General features: G+C 50.6%; 1 protein-coding gene across 2 annotated transcripts in view; it reads left to right on the forward strand.

Annotated features, from left to right (window-relative positions):
* The window catches only part of LOC117428054 (uncharacterized protein KIAA1671-like), a 52,870-nt gene that overhangs the window by 11,274 nt on the left and 25,724 nt on the right, over nt 1–15,872 (forward strand). For both annotated transcript variants that reach the window (XM_059032862.1, XM_059032863.1), the window contains exons 3-6: nt 4,334–6,019; nt 6,322–6,445; nt 7,378–10,416; nt 10,954–11,085. In XM_059032862.1, coding sequence (XP_058888845.1) covers nt 4,413–6,019; nt 6,322–6,445; nt 7,378–10,416; nt 10,954–11,085 — 4,902 coding nt within the window. In that variant the 5' untranslated portion in view covers nt 4,334–4,412. The remainder of the gene's footprint in view (nt 1–4,333; nt 6,020–6,321; nt 6,446–7,377; nt 10,417–10,953; nt 11,086–15,872) is intronic.

The following is a 15,872-nucleotide window of genomic DNA, read 5'->3' on the forward strand; positions in this document are numbered from 1 at the left end:
TTCTATTTTCAGCTCCCCTTTTCTTTATAGATCTTCTTGTGTCAGCGTCCCAGAAATTTTAGTTTTGGTCAAAACTAGGGAAGGGGCTACCCCTGGAAATGTGGATGTAGCCGACAGGCCGGCACATTCAGTGAGTGAAGTTTGTGTCAGATCTGTCCCTTGATAAGCACACCTTCAAGTCTGCTGAAACGTAGGCAGGGCGTTGCCTAATATTTGCACGAATTCTGGTCTCTAAGGGGTTTGGCTCCCAAAGACTTTGAATGCAGCTTCTTTTACCTGATAAGGCTGCGTTCCCCTGAGCGCTGACAGAGTTTCTGATGAAAGCCGTCTTTCTTGTGTGGGAGTCTGCATGGACCTTGAACGCTAACCAAACCTGCTTGGTAAAAAAAAGGCAATAAATCATTCGATGAAGATGTGCACACATGGCTACAGGCCGGTCGTTACAGGACTGTGCAGCAGGTGAGCGTTTCAGATAATACAGGGCTGCCTCTGCTGCTCAGATGAAGACACACGTGTTTGTTTGAGAGCCTCTGTAGTGAAGTGCAAGCGCTGCTTTAGACATACCGATTGCAGTTCAGCTCAGTCTGTGCTGCTCCGAAGTGCTGGAGTGAGCCTGGAAATGACAGTGCTGTGTTAAGTCTGCACCACACCCTGTCATTACACAGGCTAAGCACAGGTAAGCGAGGCAGTCTCTAATCACTTGCTGTTGCTTTGTTACTCTAGAGCTTTAGTGCATGGTAATTTGGGATGTGTGTGTGTGTGTGTGTATATAATATACAGTCTAAACAAGTTTTGACACAAACCTGTATTGTAAATTAAAGTGTTACTGATATAGCCTGGCGGCTCTTTTAAAATCGTTCTAAATCTAAACTTCTCATGTGAACAAAAGAGCCCCTTTCTGTTTCAACACTCCCCTCCTCCCACCTCCAGACAACATCTGAGAAACAGCAGAGCCATCTTTCTGCAATAAGAGTCACTTGATTGAGAGTGTAGCAGATCCTAACGAGCAGTGTATACCCCCCCCCCCCTCGAGTATACAGTGCAGTGCAGTCCGGGGGGGTGCCCAGTACCTGACACACAGGAGCCTGTGAAGGAGAAGGGAGAGCTGTCTGCCCTTGAGACGGCTTTTCTTCTCATTGTGGTGCTTCTATAAAGGGTGTGCTATGTTCCTATGCTGAAATAGGTTTAAAGTGTCCCTGACAGATAGCTGAGAATGGAGTGTGTTATGTGAGAGTTGTTATGGTGCCAGTTTAATTGACTTAACCGTGACTTCAATTGCAGTAACGTGTTGCTGCTGTGAGAAGCTCATTTTAACAGATTGCTGCTAATTGCGATGTTTGATCAGCGACGTGTTGGACTTGATTAAAAGGAAATGAGAACTGGAATTGGGAATTGATTTTAAAACCCTGGTGGCAGTGAAGTAGATTCATGACGTCGCAACACGAAGCTGTGGCTGGCAGGTGTGTTTGTGAATTCACATGTTTGGACACAGGCTTGAAAAGCCTCCGCGCTCCCTGATGCTCGACCCAGCCGTTTCAAGTGAGGACACGGGTTTGAAAAGCCTCCGCGCTCCCTGATGCTCGACCCAGCCGTTTCCGAGACTCCCTCAGTCGATTCCTCCCACAGCTCTCTGTTTCAGAGAGAATGTCTCGCCGCTAATTAAACACAAACACCAATAAAGCGGGGAGCTGTGTCAGCACACAGGAGGAAGCTGTGCTGGAGAGAGTTCAGTTCACTCTCCGCTCTGCACATTCCTGCAGGTTGAATTATACATTGTGCAACTTCCATTTGTAAATCCACGCAGGTTACAGTCCCTGTCTGCCACATTTAAATACCATCAACTACAGAAGGAAGCAAACTTCATGCAAGTAAACACGTGGTCCGTACCTCTCTTTACAATGCAGGTTTGCTAGCGCTGTGCTTGTAAATAGAGGACACACTGTGAGTGTTCACAGAGTCCTGTAGTTATGGCTTGTTTACTGTCTTTATAACGAATACAATATTTGGGAAAAAGAAGCATGTTTTAAGCCTTTGCTAAACAGCATTAGTTTTCTTGGATCAGGCGCTGCATCTGTCCAGCAACACTGTGGAATTGCAATATGCTGTCGCTGTGTTTGAGTGAATACCAGCACAGTGTACTGTATATACAGTAAACAATTTTGTAAAAGCCTCTCTCTCTCTCTCCTAATGGGGCGCGTCGCCCAGTCCAGCCCGCAGCAGTGACCCGGGAGCAGGTCCGATCTGTTTCTTGTGGTTCTGCTGCCATGGTGAGCAGGCGTCTCATGTTAGATTGGGTTCCCTGACGCAGGCATGTGACCTGAATCGACTCGCACTCCTATCAGAGCGCCTGTTGACTAAACACGGGATACATAGTGTAGCAGTGTAATTCTGGAGACACGGTTCATGTTTCAAAATGCAGACATCTGATATTATTATTATACTGTACATGGAGAAGGATTATTTTCCGGTAAACGTTACAGTATTACACAGTGGTGTATACAGTAATAACATTAGATGGTGACTTACTATTATTATTGTTATTATTAATAATCCTATTTATTCATTCATTATCTGAGTAAAAATATGTATAATATAGATGACTCTCTGTGTGTGGGACTGTTTTGTTTACTGATGATTTGCATTCTTCCCTGTGTGGGTGGGTGCAGCGTCAGTAGTTGGGTGCTGGTGTCTGTCTGTTTTTTTAAATGTCAGGGATCCATGCTGGATACAAACCCACAGCCATAAACACCCAGCATTAAATAAAAGAAAACTTAACAGTAACCACACAACTTCCTGCAGCTACAAATCAGCTGGGATCCAAGTGTGAGTCTTGTGATTACAGCAGGGCAGAGCTGTGTGCGATTACATTTCCCACAGTCTGCAGAATCTGGAGGGAGCTGTAGGTTATCCCTGTATACTGCTTGATGTTGTGATCATTGTGGCAAAGCTGCTGTTTCAGCTGGCACCAGCGCACTGTCCTTGAATACAAAGGCTTGCCGGCGCTGTAGCTGCTAATCTTTCAGAACAGGACCGTGACGGCTTGCATTAGATCAAAGTTGTTTTTAGAGACTAAGCTGCAATTTTGAAGTTTGTTTCCACCTGTGTGGATGGTGTGTGTTGGTGAGAGAAAGCAATAGATGGATAACAAGGTTTGAGTGCAGTCTGCCTTGCTGGCTGTCATTAGCCTTGGTGCTGCAGCTTTTGTTATGAGCAGGTGCTGTGTTTTCAATAGCGGGGGAGTTCAGGGCAGTTTTAATGAGGAGGAGTGAACTGATTTCTGTCTTTGCCTGTGCCCTGGGTGCTTTCAGCATCCACACTGCAGACCAGCAGAGGTAATGGAGCACTCCTCCAGAGACACGCAGGGGGGGTTTGGAGGAGTTGCCTTTGGATTTCTCAAGGACAGGACCGGACGGACGGAAATCAAGACTCCCGTTACGTAGCTAATTGATCCATTCCTGTGAGTCCTTGTTTGCAGATGACCTCCGTGAAAGATGCAGAGGCAATCTAATCAGAGTCCCGAGCAGCAGGGCCACTCTTTGTCATTCTTTTGGGGTTGATGTTAAAAACGAGGAGCGCACGAGGGTGGAAGGCTAGTGCATTAACCCCCGGCATCATCCATTCTAACAGGGGTGTAAAAAAGAAGTCCAGTCCCAAAGAGATGCTACCCGCTCCCCCTCCCCGAGTGAAGAAGTGACATCGCTGCATTACTCAGTCTAAACTCCTGCTCCCCTCTTTTCTTTCCCTAGTATTTTGATGGCTGATTTTAGTATTATGTGACTTTCTGGCACCATTTTGCATTTGAGTTTGCAAGATCGCTGCGGTAACGATTGCTGTCCTGCGTTTTTTTCTTTTTTCCCCTTTGGAAACCCGATGCCCTGTCTCTCACTGTGAGAAGCTGAAATCACGCGGCACTTTCTCTGTGTCTGCTGGTGAAGACAGAGCCCTGCTGACGACAGCTTTCAGAGAAACGGCTCTGGATCGCTACAGTAATCTTCTAGTATAAAAGGCAGTATAATAGACTTGAACACAGAGAGCGTGGAGGAACGGACAGCAGCCTTATAACGTCTTCTTCAAACTGATGAGAACGACGTGAAGTCATGCTTCCCTGTTGTTGAACTTGTGTTGTGTTTCCGTGGGAACAATAATATCCAGAAATAAGTTTTTAAACAAAGTTTTTAGGGTTGCAATAGGTAAGGGTGTTTTTTTTTTTGGGGGGGGGGGGGGAGGCGACCCTGTGAGAAGATGCAGAAGGTCTGTTTGATTTGGTGAATAGCTGGAATCTCCTCTTTGAACATCACATTGACTGTTGTGTGTCCTGTCTTTGTCTCCTCAGATCCCCCATGCCCCTCCCCCTCGGACTGGTTGAATCCCTGGTGCTGCAGTTGCTGGATGCTCAGACTTCCGCACAGTAAATGGCAACGCGGGTGGAGGTGAAGAGACCCGCCCTGGCCCTCTCGGAGCCACGGGAGCGAGTGAGTGAGAGCCTTCTCTCCAGAACACACGTCAGCCCGCTCACAGACTCCAGCAACAAGGCTCCGGAGCTGGGCCCTGGGGCGCTCATCCTGCCCGAGGAAGGCAGCAAGCCAGCACAAACCTTCAGCACCGGAGGCAGCACCAGTAACAACATGCCCTCCCTGGGGCCCAAGCCCAGACTCACCGCTAAACCCTTTGCCCTTGAGAAAGCCCCCATTAGGCCTATCGTTGCGCCCAAGCCGGCTCCCAAGCCTAAAGGGGTCCCTGGAAAGCCGGCTCTGACACCGAGTGGGCCGCCGAAGCCGTCGGAAAGCAGGACCGCTGAGCCCCCCAAATCTGCACCGCTGCCCAAAACCAGGACACTCCCGGAGACAGAAGCCCTCCCCCGGGATTGGTTCACAGAGATTGAGCCTCTCAGAGTCACCTTGTACGAGACCGTCACTATTCAGAGAGCCCAGACCATTGGGGCTGGACAGCAGGAGCGCCCCTCTGCAGAGACGAGGCGCACGGAGAACCCCAGACCCGAGGGGTCCCCCAGGCCTGCTGAGTGGATAGCCCAGGCTGAGAGGCGTCCGGCCGTCTTCCCAGGCAGCTCTCTCTCCAGGGCCAAATCAATGGGCTTCCTGGGCAAGGCGGAGGTGGATCAGGACAGCGCGGCCGGTGAGGCAGTGGGGAGCCAAGTGCCTGACAGCCAGGCCTCTGAACCCAGGGTGCGAATGAGAAGCAAGACCAGGCCTGTGTCTGCTATGTTCCCCAGTCCAGGCACCGATCTCAGCCGCGCTGATCAGGACTCGGAGCCCCTGTCCCAGGCTGAGAAGCCCTGGCTGCGCTCCCCGAGGCCCCTCTCCATGGACCTGACCGCCAGGTTCGAAGCCATCGGACTCTCGCTGAACCGGAAGAGTGGTAGCGGCCTCGCGTCTCCCGAGGAGAGCAAGGAGAACATGCCAGCGGCTCCTGGGAAGCATTCGGACACGGGTTCAAGAGGCGAGGAGGAACCTGAGCGAAGAGGCTTCCAAAAGAAGGAACCAACAGACGCTCCCGGGAAGAAAGCTGAGAAAGCGGAAGAGCCAAGATCGGAGCTGGATGAAGGGTGGAGCACAGAGAAGGCAACGTGGGAGGGCGAGAGGGAAACAGAAGGCCAGGAGGTCACGGAGAACAGAGGCGCTCCGGAGAAAGTGGCGGAAAAAAGCATTCCAGAGGAGAAGCCTCCCGTTCCTGTCCCTGCTGCCGCTCCCTCTCCCTCTCCCTCTCTTGCTGCGGCAGATTCTCAGGTGACTAAACGCGAGGAGGAAAACAGGGCTCCCCCTTCTGGTGGGAATATTAGGCGGCGCATCAGCCTGCTGCTGGAATCCAGCTCAGTGGGCGTGTCTAGTTCACCGGGGGCAGAGTCGTCTCCCCCGGCCACACCCCCGAGTGCCAGTGAGGTCATCAACGTGGGGATCAGGCAGCGAATCAAGGAGCTGAAAGTGGGCATGCCTGAGGCCAAACCTGAGCCACAGAGGAGGTCCTACCAGCCCCGCCCACGCTCCTCTGACCTCACCAAGCGGTAAGGGCAACTTTATTTTTATATTTAACCAGTAGTGCTCCGCAGTCACTCAGAACTACCCCTCAGGTCACTCTTATCTTGCCCACCAGACACGAATGAGTAATTGCTTTGAGCTGTGCTGTGTTTTGTTACTGTATGCTTGTGTTTGTGAGTGTCCAGTTTCATTTCAAAACCAACAACAAACACAGCTCCCCTAGTGGCAACTTAACAACAAATACAAAGAAAAGAGGTGACGTTGAATCGGAGCAAGCTGATCGTGTTGATTTTTGGTTAAGCTGGTATTTCGATGTCTGTCTCTCCAGGTTTTCCGCAGAAGCAATGAGCCGGGAGACTCTGTCTCTCAGTCCCACCGCGGAGAAGACTGCGACAGAGATGGAGGGAACGAGGAAGGGGCCTGAGAGAGAGAACCAGGACCAGTACAGAAAGGTGAGGGAATCATAAATTAATAATATTTCATTTTCAGCCCTCATCACTCTCTCTCAGTCCCTCAGCGCGTACCATAAGCCCACACTGCAGCCCACACTAGGCCACCCTGCCTCCTTCCCAGTCCCTCAGCTTCAACCGCTAGGACACACTGCCTCCCAGTCCCTCAGCTTTAACTACTAAGCCACAAAGCCTTCCTTTCTCCTAGTAATCCTACAAACTTTGCTGAATTCATTCTAAAAATAAATCAGTAAACACAGTTAAATTAGCCCAGGAATGTGCTTTGGCAGTGTCATTTCCCAGAGGCAGTAGCTCACGGCAATCTCCCTGCTGGTGATCTCCAGACTGGTTCTGCTTTGAAGTGCTGCTGCGTTTCCAGCCCTGTGTACGGAGAGGCTGTGTGAACTGGGACGGGGACTCTGGATCAGTAACCCAGCCCCCACACTGCTTGGTTCCCAGGCCCTGGCTTTACACTGGAGAGCTGAGAAGGATTCCTATTAAATGCCTCCCCCGGTAACACAATCAGTGTAGCGCACAGAGCTCAGCCAGGGAGCAAGCACCTTTCACCTTAGTTTTAGTTTTATTGTTTTGTTATTGCAGTGCTCCCTCGTTACAAGGTGTGCCTTTATGCTCCATAATGCACTTTGATTCTCATTTTACTACGCAGATATCACAGTCTCTTAAAGGCTCCTCAATACAACGTTATAAAGGGAAAGCACTGGAATTACTATTAAGATCCATTTTGACTAAGATATTGTGAAAGAGGCTCCCTCAAAATCTATATCAAGACATTGTGGAGAGCTTAATATTAGGATGGGCTTTTTCAATATGTATTTAGAGGTGATGCTGCAGTTTGGATGACTGTCTGCATTGATGACGAATTGCGATCGGGCGCTGAAGTTGCTACCTTTTTTTTTTTTTTTTTCTCCTTATAGACTGAGGACCCGTCCCCTAGCCGGAGCGAGCAGACAGATTCCAAATTCCCGGAATTCTCCTGGAAAAGCATGAAGTCCACGCGACCGATTCCTGAAAATCTTCCGTCGTCGAAGCCTGAGGTGGTGACTCAGGTGGCTCAGAAGGGCAGCATCCTGGGAGAGAAGCTGCCCCTGGGACCCCAGTGCGAGAGCCTTCCACAGGCCTCCGAGCAGCAGCAACCAGCGGGTAAGAAGCCAGACAGCAAAGCCAGGGACGGCTCCTATTCCTCCTTCCAGACAGTGAGGGCCTCCCTGTTCGAAAACTATGTGGTAAAGCACAAGGTGATGGAAGCCCACATCTGCTCGGATAATTCGAATCTGAAACAGGAGACCACCGGAGGGAGGAAAGGGGTGCCTGAGCTGGACCAGGGCCAGTCCCCTGACTCTGTCCGCTGGGAGAGGGAGAGATCTGGAACCTCCACCTCCATCTCCTCTTCTTCTTCTTCCGAGTCCTTCCGCAGAAGTCTTCCCTACAGAGATGAAGACCGCAGGAGCTCTCCGTCGACGGCTGCCTTGCAAGATGAGCCCTCTCCCCTCGTCACCAGGGAGGTTTTGCCCAAATGCGTTGTGGAGGCTGTGAGGGTCGATCACGTCTTCGACACCATTCAAGCGGTCAGCGAGAAGGCGGTCAGCGAGAGCGTGCCGGTCGCCCTAGAGGACAAAGCCATGACCCTTCGATCCCGGAGGCCGGCCGCGAAGGACGCCAGGGACAGTGAAAGTCCTTCAGTTCAGAGCCAGGGGGTCAGGCAGCAGCCAGTCCCTGTGAACGCCCCCAAAGGGGAACCAGTGCCAGAGAGATCCGATAAAAGGGAGCTCTATAGGAAGCTACCTGTTGAGGAGACACAGTCTCGGGGTGCCAGCAGGATGGCCAAGAGCAGGATAAGAACTGAGGAGAGCGTGACCAGCCAGCAAGCTGTGCCGGAAAGGGTTAAAGTTCCTAAAGAGGAAATTGTTTGGGGAGTGGCCGATGATGGGTCACTGGGAAGCAGAGGGACCAGGGCGAAACCCGATGAGGGTCCTGCTGAAACCAAACAACCTTCCGGGGGAGCCAAGTACCTGAGGGTGGGGTCGCTGTTCAAGTGGAGGGCCGAAGCCCTGCAGGAGAAGGACGAGTATTTTAAGAAAGAAGCGCCGCCCACTCAGAGGGACAGTTCTCCGGACGCCTACAACTGGAGCTCATCGGAGAAGAAGCCCCGCCGGTCGGAGGCAGAATCAGCCGGGCGTCCCTCCACAACGGAAACACATTCGCTCTCCAAGGGCGAGGCCAGAACATTTAAGCCGGGGCAGACCCTCTCCACCCAGGGGAAGACTGCGGTCAGTGAGTTTGAAGAGTTTAGCAGAGCGAAGGAGAACGAATACCCTTCTGAAGTGCCTGCTGGAGACCACCGCAGGACGGCAGCCTCCTCTGGCAACCGGGGGACTAGCATGAGGACCAGGGAAGACAGGCTGGCAAACAGTGGAGCTGAGGAAGTCAAGGCACCAAAGAGCTTGAAGACAGCAGACCAAGATGTTGGGTTGAAGCAGCGTGGCAATACCAGGGTGCGAGACACTCCTCCCAAGGAGAAGAGAAAAGACTCTGAGCCCAGGGCCACTTATTTTGCACTGACTGGTCAGATGCCAGACTATCCACTCGAAAGCCTTGGATCCAAAACCACGCAGCAGCAGCAGCAGCCCTCCGAGGGTGTGGGGATAGATGTAACCTTTGACGATTTCTCAGTGAAGTCTTACAGAAGGTGGGGGGCTCAGGGGCAGGTCTTGAACTTGAAGAGGAACCCCTCTTTGGAAGCTGCCTACGGGAAGTCAAAAGTGAAGGACCTGGGGATTGAAGACGCTCCCAAGAGTTACGAACGGACGGCAGCGGGCAGCAGGAGCGATGAGGCTGGGGAGGAGACCGGCAATAAATCTCATATGAGACCAAAGGTCCTGAATGTGGATGCAGTGCTGCACGAGAGTAGGAGGGACAGCCCTGAATCAGAAAAGCCTGCCTGCCCAGACCCGCAGAGCTACCAACCCCCTCGGGGCAGCCGCGAGATGGAGGTTGACGGGGTAACAAAGGGGAACGCTCCCACCTCCAGAGCTGAGGAAGGCTACAGGATGGAAGTCCTGGATATTGATGCCCTAACTGCGGAATACAAAGGCATGTCCCCGAAGGTGACTGACCCCTGGCAGAAGAGGCTCGAAGAGGATTGCTATCCCCTAGCAAGGACTTCCAGGGGTTCATCGCAGCCTTCCACAAACCTGGACAGCCCCAGTGGGGCCAGGACCTACGCGGCTTACCAGCCTAGCGACCTGCCCAAGCCGGAACCGCAAAAACCAACCGGCTTTGTAGATTCCTATTCCAGGGAGGAAAGGAGGGCTAAACCTGACTACATATACCCGGAAACCACAAGGCATTCTCCCCTAGAGAGAAACTCCTCCTTGGAAGATGTTTATGCTACAAGCAGGAGCTCGGAGGCGGACTGGAGACGGGGCTACAGGAGGGACACCCCCAAACCTTCCTGGGTGCAGCATTCGGAGTCTGTCAGGGATTCAGATCACGGTGCCGGCAGGGAAAAGAGGGTTGGGCATGCGGTGGATGAAGCCCTGGGTAGCCGACTCAAACAGAGGGTCAAGGAGCCCAGGGAAGAGGACCTCTGGCTGCCCTCTGCCAAGCCGGTCCCTAGCCAGTCAACCAGGCTGGAGAACGACTGGTACATTCCCAGAGTGTCTGTGAGCAACGAGAGGCACGGCCAGGAGTCCAGGTCCTATCTACCCAGAGAGACAGCAGCGTCTGCCCGGGCCCCTTACGAGGCAGACGCGAGGAGACAGTCCAGGAAGAAGGAGCAGGAGTTAGAGCCCCACTATCCTGAGCCCAGGAAACATGGGTACCCGCCGGCCCAGGACAGCCCTGTCGCCCCAGCGGAGTCCAGCAGGGGGAGGCAGAGCTTCCCTCAGGAGAGCGGGCTGAAGAGGAGCAAGAGCATGCACCGTCCGCGGGCCCTCGCGTGGGGAGAGAAGAAGGTAAGGATAAGGCTGCCTTGCTCTTTAGTGTAGAGTCGGTATCCAATTATCCAACACTAATACATAATAATAATACAGATAGTGGAGGGTGTTAATGATGCTAATAAGAAGAAATCTGCGGCTGTTACTAAAAATGAAACAAATCCAATCACTACTCCTGCTAGCGCTCAGTCGTGTAGTATCACTGCACACTGACATGCGCATCATCTACAGGGTATCACTGCACACTGACATGCGCATCATCTACAGGGTATCACTGCACACTGACATGCGCATCATCTACAGGGTATCACTGCACACTGACATGCGCATCATCTACAGGGTATCACTGCACACTGACATGCGCATCATCTACAGGGTATCACTGCACACTGACATGCGCATCATCTACAGGGTATCACTGCACACTGACATGCGCATCATCTACAGGGTATCACTGCACACTGACATGCACATCACTACTGCTAATAACTAGTGCAGCCAGCGCTATTGCATGTGCAGGTTGTGAGGAGAGCTAACGCTGTGTCCCTGTGTCAGGACTCCTCTCGGGAGCGCTCCAAGAGTTCCTCGCGGAAGAGTTTCGGAGCGGAGGACACCCTCGATGGCGCCTCTCTGACCCGAATGAGGGCCCACAGCATGAACCGCGAGAGGACCAGCGAGCGGGGCGCGGTAAGGGAGCGGGCTGGGGGGTGACGAGGATATGGGGGGGGGGGGTGTGGGAGGAATCTGTAAGAACGGGGATAGAAATATTGCATTGCAGCTTCACCAATTCAAAGTAAAATACTGTTCAAGCTTAATTAGCCACAGTGTACAGTGAACAAGCTCAGGAAGTCTGATTTTAAACTCATAGTAAAACCAGGAATAAATGCAATCAAAAGTCATCCTAGAATTTATAAAATATATATATTTTATTTTGCAGTTTTGTGTGCATGCGATTACACCTCCATGCAGAGTGGGGGCGCTCTGGTGTAGGTGTTCCAAGTCTGGCATAGTGAGGTGTCTTTCCCTCCCTGAAGATCCTGTAGTGAACTCTGTGGTGCTGGTCTCCACGCCCTCGCTGCGTTCCCAGATAGAAGCTGTGCTGACGGCAAAGGAATGCGGGCTGGTCTGTTAATTATGAACCAGTGCAGCTGCTGCTAAGGTGCTAACCTGTGGGAGTGTTTTATTCCAAGCAGGGAAGGGTGGGCTGCTGTTTCTAGGTGTGAGTAACGCTGAAGGTATCTGCGCACCTCGCCTTCATCTGCTTCTGTTTTAAAGCACCCGTCAAACTGGAATGGGCTGCAGGCTGCTGATCTTGGCAGTGTCTCCAGCGGCATTACCCTGGCGCCCTGGCATTCGCCGAGGTGGTACAAAGAGAACCATACCAGCGCAACGCAGTCCTGACTCCTGTTTTGCTTTTGATGTTGCTTTGAATATTTACCTCTTTGGCATCCAGCTGTCAGCTGATGCTGCGTATCCTCTGATTCTGTCTGATTTATTCTTACCAGCCCAGTACACAGGAGCAGGAGGAGTGCTTACTGGACTCCCTCGTTCGTTTTCTAGAATAGGAGCCGTGCCCTTCAGACTCACTCGGCACATCTTTAACACATTTCTATTCATGTGTTTTTTTGACAAATTGCCAAAAATAAATAAACCCAGAAAACAGAAGGATCCTGAACAAACCTGTCTACCCGATTTTAACTTCCTAAGAAATGCACATTGAAGCGGCACACAAGCACGTGATCTGCGTTCATTCACAGTCCTGACGTCGCCGTGTGCTGGTCTGTGGCGAGGGTGTGAATAAGGTATTGGATTAGCAATGGGAGAGGCGGTGTTTCTTTTACACAGTACTAGAGCTGCTAGTGGTTTAGTTGTCATGACTGCCCCTGGTGGTCACCCTGATGTAATACCGTTCCTTCCCCGCATGAATCAGACAGGTGTAGCCGATGACAGGTGAGCCGAGTGGGAGCCCTGTGTTTATAACTTGTTATGAATTCCAGCTGGAACTATAAATCCCACGCACTGGTGTTCTGTGTAGAAACTCATTTAATGCAAGTCTTTCTCAGCGCTGGTCCCAGCGTCCTGCGCATTGCTTTAGCTGTATTCCTCTCATAACTCTCTGCCTCCTGGATCGCTGCGGTCCCTGGCACTGCCAGCCTCGTCCTGGAGGCAGCTTGGGAGAGTCCCCTGGCAGCAGCGTTGTGATTTTAAGCGTGTCACAATGAAGGCAGCTTGACCTTTGTGTTGATTTGCTGTGCAATCCCAGCAGCACAGGTTCTGTAAATATCCAAGGTGGGTGTGTGGAGGCACTCCCTGCCTGTCTGTCCTCACCTGGTAATGCCTGCCAGTGGCACTCAGCCAGCCTGATTGCCATGGCGATGTGCACTTCCTGCTCCTGCAGAGCGTCTTTACATTGGCAATGATGTGTGTGTGTGTTTGTGTGTGTTTGTGCTCTACCAGTGCTGAAGGGAGGTGTAATAGTTGGAAAGAGTAAAGAAATACCCAGGAACTGCTCGCTGATCCCTATTAAAACAACAGTAACTACAGCAAGAACATGATTAGATTTCAAAAGTAGTTTAGAAGAAATTGGGAGCAGGTAGCAGCTTTCAAATCAGCATTCTGAACCGAGCAAAACAGTCTGCATTGAACACTGTGTTTTAGCTTTCAAAACGTCAACAGAAACTTAAAAAAATGGCCGGCTGCTTTGGGAACTTAAAATGTGCATCCCTTTTTCCTGCCATTAGGAGGCAGTAGGGAGCGTAACAAATTGTCATTCACCGTCAGGGGTTAATGTGAGGCAGCTTCTTCCTCTTCGTCATTAGTGTAATTAATAGTAAGCTTTTCAAGTCGATTGGAAGGCATTGGCTTCACTGTGCGAGTCTGCTGCCACCCTGTGGGTGAATGGCAGTACTGCATGTGCTCATTAGCATGCTGTACTGTAGCGGTAGCTGTGGACTGGTCAGCACACTCTCTGCTCTCTCTGGTTGTGACACGGTGGTGTCAGGGAGTCGAAGTCCACGGTTTCATTCCAGCCTGGTCCTAATCCTATACCATATTTTTCAAAGCGTTTTACTGTTTTGTAGATTATTGGATTTGTTATCCTGGGCTGGGCTGTGACGTGACACAGCGCTCACAGAGTTAATCATGTTTACAGGTGAATTCCACCGGGTCTGAAGTCCAGGTACTCCTTGATGCTGAGAATATTCCTTTAGCAGCTGGTAAGGTATTGGGAATAGAAACTTCAGAGCAACATGGCGTCCCTGAGTATGACCTTTAGGTGGCACTGCTTGCTCAAACAGCGGTTATCTGTGTTAGTCATTGCTTGAATGGAAATGAATCATGGCCATTACTGCTACAGGAATGGAAATAAGTCCTATTGCATAGCAGTGTAACCCATTCCAGCTTTTAATACAAGCTCAGGGGTGTCTTATTAAACTAATAGGAAAACCAGGAATGGATCACACTGCTATGCAATGGGAGCCTTATTTCCATCCCAGAACTAAACAGTAATGTGTTTCTTGGTCCAGTATCTCTGTTGGGTTGCGTTGTGCAGAAGTCTCTTGACGACTAGCAGTAATAAAGGCTTCAGAAAAGTCCCGTGTTTTTAAAAGCCTCTTTGGCTCCAGCTTGTGTATTCCCAGCCATGCCTGCTGGTGTGTGACGTTTCCTGTTATTGAGTATTGACTCAGTCTGTTAATCTCTGTACAAAGCCTTTCTTCCTCTGCATGGCTGTTTTCAGGGACGGCATTTTCTTTGATTTATTCATCAAACAGCATCAGAGGGAGTTGGAAACGTGAACCCTTGCAGGGGTGGCTAGAGAAAGCAATGCAGCTGAATTGAGATGGAAGCATTCGGGTTACTAAACTGAGGTAGTAGAGAACCCCACGTGAAAACACTGCAGGGCTGCACACGCTGCTGTCCTGCCTCTGCAATCCACCATCAGTGATAGTTAAACACGTGCTATTGCAGTGTCTCAGTTTTCTTCATTTGTAGAAGGTGATGCTCATGGAAAGATGAGCGGCCGTGGGACGGGCTCCACTGGACCTGCATTTCCCATCAGCTCTCTGTAGCCTGGCTGCTTTGGGAACTTACAAAGTTCTAGGGCTAGGCAAAATGAACATAACTTCAACAGAGCAGACAGAGGTGTGTCTGTGTGTGTGTACGTGTGTGTGTGTGTGTGTGTGTCTCGGTATGTATGTGTGTCTGTGTGTGTGTGTCTCTCAGTGTGTGTGTGTGTGTGTGTGTGTGTGTCTGTCTGTGTGTCTCAGTGTGTGTGTGTGTGTGTGTCTCAGTATGTATGTGTGTGTCAGTGTGTGTGTGTGTGTCTCAGTGTGTGTGCGTGTGTGCGTGTTATTTCCCCACGCTTCCCTTTGGGGTACCCGGCTGAATTTCCAGATATAAATATATTGAAGTAATAAAGTCTCACGTCGCTGCAGTACGAATGTCAGGGATGGAACTAGACTCCTGTTGCGTAGCAGTTTCACCCATTCCAGGTTTTAATACAAGCTTGATTAGCCACAGTGTACAGGTAACAAGCTCAGGTGTTTCTTATTAAACTCCTAGTAAAACCAGGACTGGATCAAACTGCTACGCAATAGGAGTCTTATTTCCATCCCTGTATGTGGTTCTTCAGTTGAGAGCTTCTTGCCTGAATCACTGGAGCCAGCTCCATAATTATAGGATGTGCTAAAATATGTATACATATATCAACTAGCTTTCGAGACCACAAAGGTGTCTTCATCAGGAGAGGAGTGGAAATTAAAGACAGGAGGAGCAGTCCCACACACTCTAGAGTAGCGCTTCCTATTAAATGCAATGTAGATTACCTGGACTTGGATCAAAAACCAGGACTGCCCCTTTGAGCTCTGGAATGGAATGCCGTGTAGACAGTGTGCATAGTAACCGGTCAGGCATGATGACTCCTCTTACATAGCAGCATAATCCACTTCAGGTTTTACTGTGACCGATTTCAATATCCTAGTAAAGCCTGCAGTGGCTTAAAGCTGCTACGGACTGGAGTCTTAGACTGCTGTGCCCTGGCACTGGAGCTGAGCCATACAGGACGTTGACACTCAGTGAAGGGACGCTACCTCTAAAGGGTTAACAGGTAAGGCCAGGGGCAGGTCACATGACCCTGACTGAAGAGGAAGTGATGACGTTTGTTTAAAGGGGCTGTGCTTCCCGGCTCCTCTCCGCTAACCAGCCTGCTCTGTTAATTATATATGGGTTTCTTTTTTCTTCTCTGTTTCCCCACCTCCTTCACACGTCTCTGTGACTCTCTGTACATCCCTTTAGCAAAAGCAGTGCCGATCACAGGGCAGATATAGAAAGTGCACCAGTTGCGCCACAGCTGTGACCTTTTTTTAAATGTTATTTTTGTATTTATTAGTTGAACAACATTAACAACAACTCCAAACAAAACTAGTTGAGAAGAAATTGGGAGCAGGTATCAGCTTTCAAATCGGCATTCTGAAGCG

The sequence above is a fragment of the Acipenser ruthenus genome, chromosome 11 (genome assembly GCF_902713425.1).
Source record: "Acipenser ruthenus chromosome 11, fAciRut3.2 maternal haplotype, whole genome shotgun sequence".
Taxonomy (NCBI): domain Eukaryota; kingdom Metazoa; phylum Chordata; class Actinopteri; order Acipenseriformes; family Acipenseridae; genus Acipenser; species Acipenser ruthenus.